Raw genomic sequence first — 2509 nt, forward strand, 5'->3', positions numbered from 1 at the left:
ATTCCAAGCCATTTAATTACTTTTGTTAGAGCTAGCTTTAAAACCAATTTTGTTTCCTCCATGGGTGGTTTTTCTTAGACCTCCCAGTAATGCTTAGTGAAAATGGCGACACTATCAAGTTATTTATTCATGTGCACATTAGGTTACTTTGCTTTACGTCATTAGAGTTTCCTAATTTGTTTGTTTGTTTTGTTATCTAGGACATTCTACTTTTTCCTCCAATATAGTTGTTTGTAACCCCATCCAATCTTTTTAACTCCATCCACAAGCTCCAATTACCTGTAATAATTAGGTTACCATCTAATCCTTGACACTGGTAGATAAGAATGGTGTAAGCCTAGTGATTTCACATGGACTATAGTAAACATCATTCAAGAATGGTACATGCTCCATATCTATGAGCGAAGGCAATCTAGGAGATACCATCGTAGATTGGGTTTTCAAAGTTATTTCTAATATATTGGGGTAGCTCCAAAAGGATTTTCTCATTTGAATCTCCCTCTAGATTCTCCACAATAAGTTGAGAAACAAATAAAAGTCTTCCAACTTGGTCAGTTATAGTAACACATTAGGATAGATAGTCGGGCTCTTTTCTTGCTTTTAGTCTAGTATTAAACCTAGCTTGACATTCTTGTATCAAGTTTTGGGCTTCCTCTAAGCTTTTCTTCTCCAAAAGATCTGGAGATTCCCTTAGCCCACTAGGTGTGGCTGCTACTTCCTCTTCTTGATTTCTAATTTCTAGGAGGAGAAACTCGATTCAATCCTAAAGGTAATTGAGTTGCTTTAGGTATATTGAAGCTCTAGATATAGACTCATCCTTTGAGTCACTTTGTATGCGATGACATCATCTTTACCAATTTGCTTAGTTCTATGCTTCCTATCCTTTTTGATAGATTGAGCTAGAGTAGGCACATCCTTAGACATACTAGCTCCATTTTCTCCTTTTGTAGCAAATCATTTCTTGGCTTACAAGCATGTGACAACATTAAGACGTATAGATGTGATCCTACCTCTTTGTACACTTAATAGGTTAAGATGTATTATCTATGTCCCTTGTAGGGTAGTGATCTATCTTGTCATCTCATAAGAAAAGCCTTGTAACGCACCACATCCATTACACAAAGGTGTATTCTAATGCTAATAGTTTTAAGGGAATTTTGCCACTTTGTACAGATTATGATAATGATAATGTTGCAAGGAGCCTCTCTGAGACATTGTTGCATGTATGTCATTCTACAGTGTCATTCTATAGGACATAATAGAGTGGAATCTCTCCTAGCTTATCTATATACTCTAGATAATTCAAGTCTAAGTTCCTAACCTCATGCACTTCCTCCACTTTCACTTGATTCTAGGTGTAGGTGGTTATGGTGGTAAGATGAGTGGTGGCATTTTTTCTTAGATGTGGACACTATGTGCTACTGGTGTGATCTTGCCTATAAGCTGCAGACCATACCATATCACACGACATGGATACAATTAAAAAAGGACACATGTTATGGGCGTATATATTTCTCATTTTTAAAAAAGGATCGTATCTCTAATGTGATTCTCTTTAGGATATTCACAAAGAAATTGCACACTAATGGAGACATTACACACTTGGATAGAAGACATTACCCATTGCTAGTTTTATGCATGAAACATTGACGTGTTTAACCACAAGCTCTCAAGGTCGGAGGGGAACCGCGGGAGTAGCAAAGCCATGGTGCTTCCAGACGGGGCCTTTGTGGTGCAGCTGTCGGCTGAGAGGCAGCTAGGAGTTGCAGCTATGTCGTTGAGGCGGAAGTTATCACAATACGCCGGCAGCTGCTCTTGCACGGGCAGGGAAGATTCGGTAAGGCTGGGCGCGCCGTGGTTGTGAAGCAAGGGCAGGCGGCGTGTGGAATCCGAATACCGGGAAGAAGAGGCGTATGCGCCACTGCTACCTGAGAGCGGAAAGGTGTGATCGGACGAAGACGTGGTGTGATGTGAGAAGTTGTCGGCGAGAGCCATCAACGTGGCGTTGGGAGCGTCGCCAAAGTTGGAGGTGGCGCCGATAGGGTCGGCGAGGTAGAGAGGCGGGGGGTGGCCGTAGAGAGGAGGCTCGGAAAGAGTTGGAGCTTCTGTGAAGAAGTCTGTGAGGGATGGGAGAGAGACAGAGGTACAATCGTTAACGTGGGAGGCACCGCCGCACTGTCGTAGTTCCGGCAGCAACACATTCTTATTACCCACGCTCTTGTGGAAGACTCTGCAAATAACCCATTCCTGTGCGAAACACCATTTAGTTACTCAAAGATGGTAGTCTCCCATACATCTCTCTCTCTCTCTCTCTCTCTCTCTCTCTCGTCTCTCTCTCTCACACACACACACACACTTGCACCCACCTCTCTCTCGTCTCTCTCTCTCTCTCTCTCTCTCTCTCACACACACACACACACACACACACTTGCACCCACCTCTCTCTCGTCTCTCTCTCTCTCTCTCTCTCTCTCTCTCTCTCACACACACACACCTTTCTTCCCTTCGA

General features: G+C 42.9%; 1 protein-coding gene across 2 annotated transcripts in view; it reads right to left on the reverse strand.

Annotated features, from left to right (window-relative positions):
* Positions 1-1621: 1621 nt before the first annotated feature.
* Positions 1622-2509, reverse strand: part of LOC147612051 (protein CUP-SHAPED COTYLEDON 1-like) — a 1730-nt gene continuing 842 nt past the window's right edge. For both annotated transcript variants that reach the window (XM_086783898.1, XM_086783897.1), the window contains exons 2-3: positions 2495-2509; positions 1622-2247 (exon numbers count right to left, since the gene is read on the reverse strand). The exon at positions 2495-2509 is cut by the window's right edge. In XM_086783898.1, coding sequence (XP_086640024.1) covers positions 1633-2247; positions 2495-2509 — 630 coding nt within the window. In that variant the 3' untranslated portion in view covers positions 1622-1632. The remainder of the gene's footprint in view (positions 2248-2494) is intronic.

This window comes from Cibotium barometz, chromosome 46, assembly GCF_041138505.1.
Source record: "Cibotium barometz isolate CiBa-2024 chromosome 46, ASM4113850v1, whole genome shotgun sequence".
In the NCBI taxonomy this organism is placed as follows: Eukaryota; Viridiplantae; Streptophyta; class Polypodiopsida; order Cyatheales; family Cibotiaceae; genus Cibotium; species Cibotium barometz.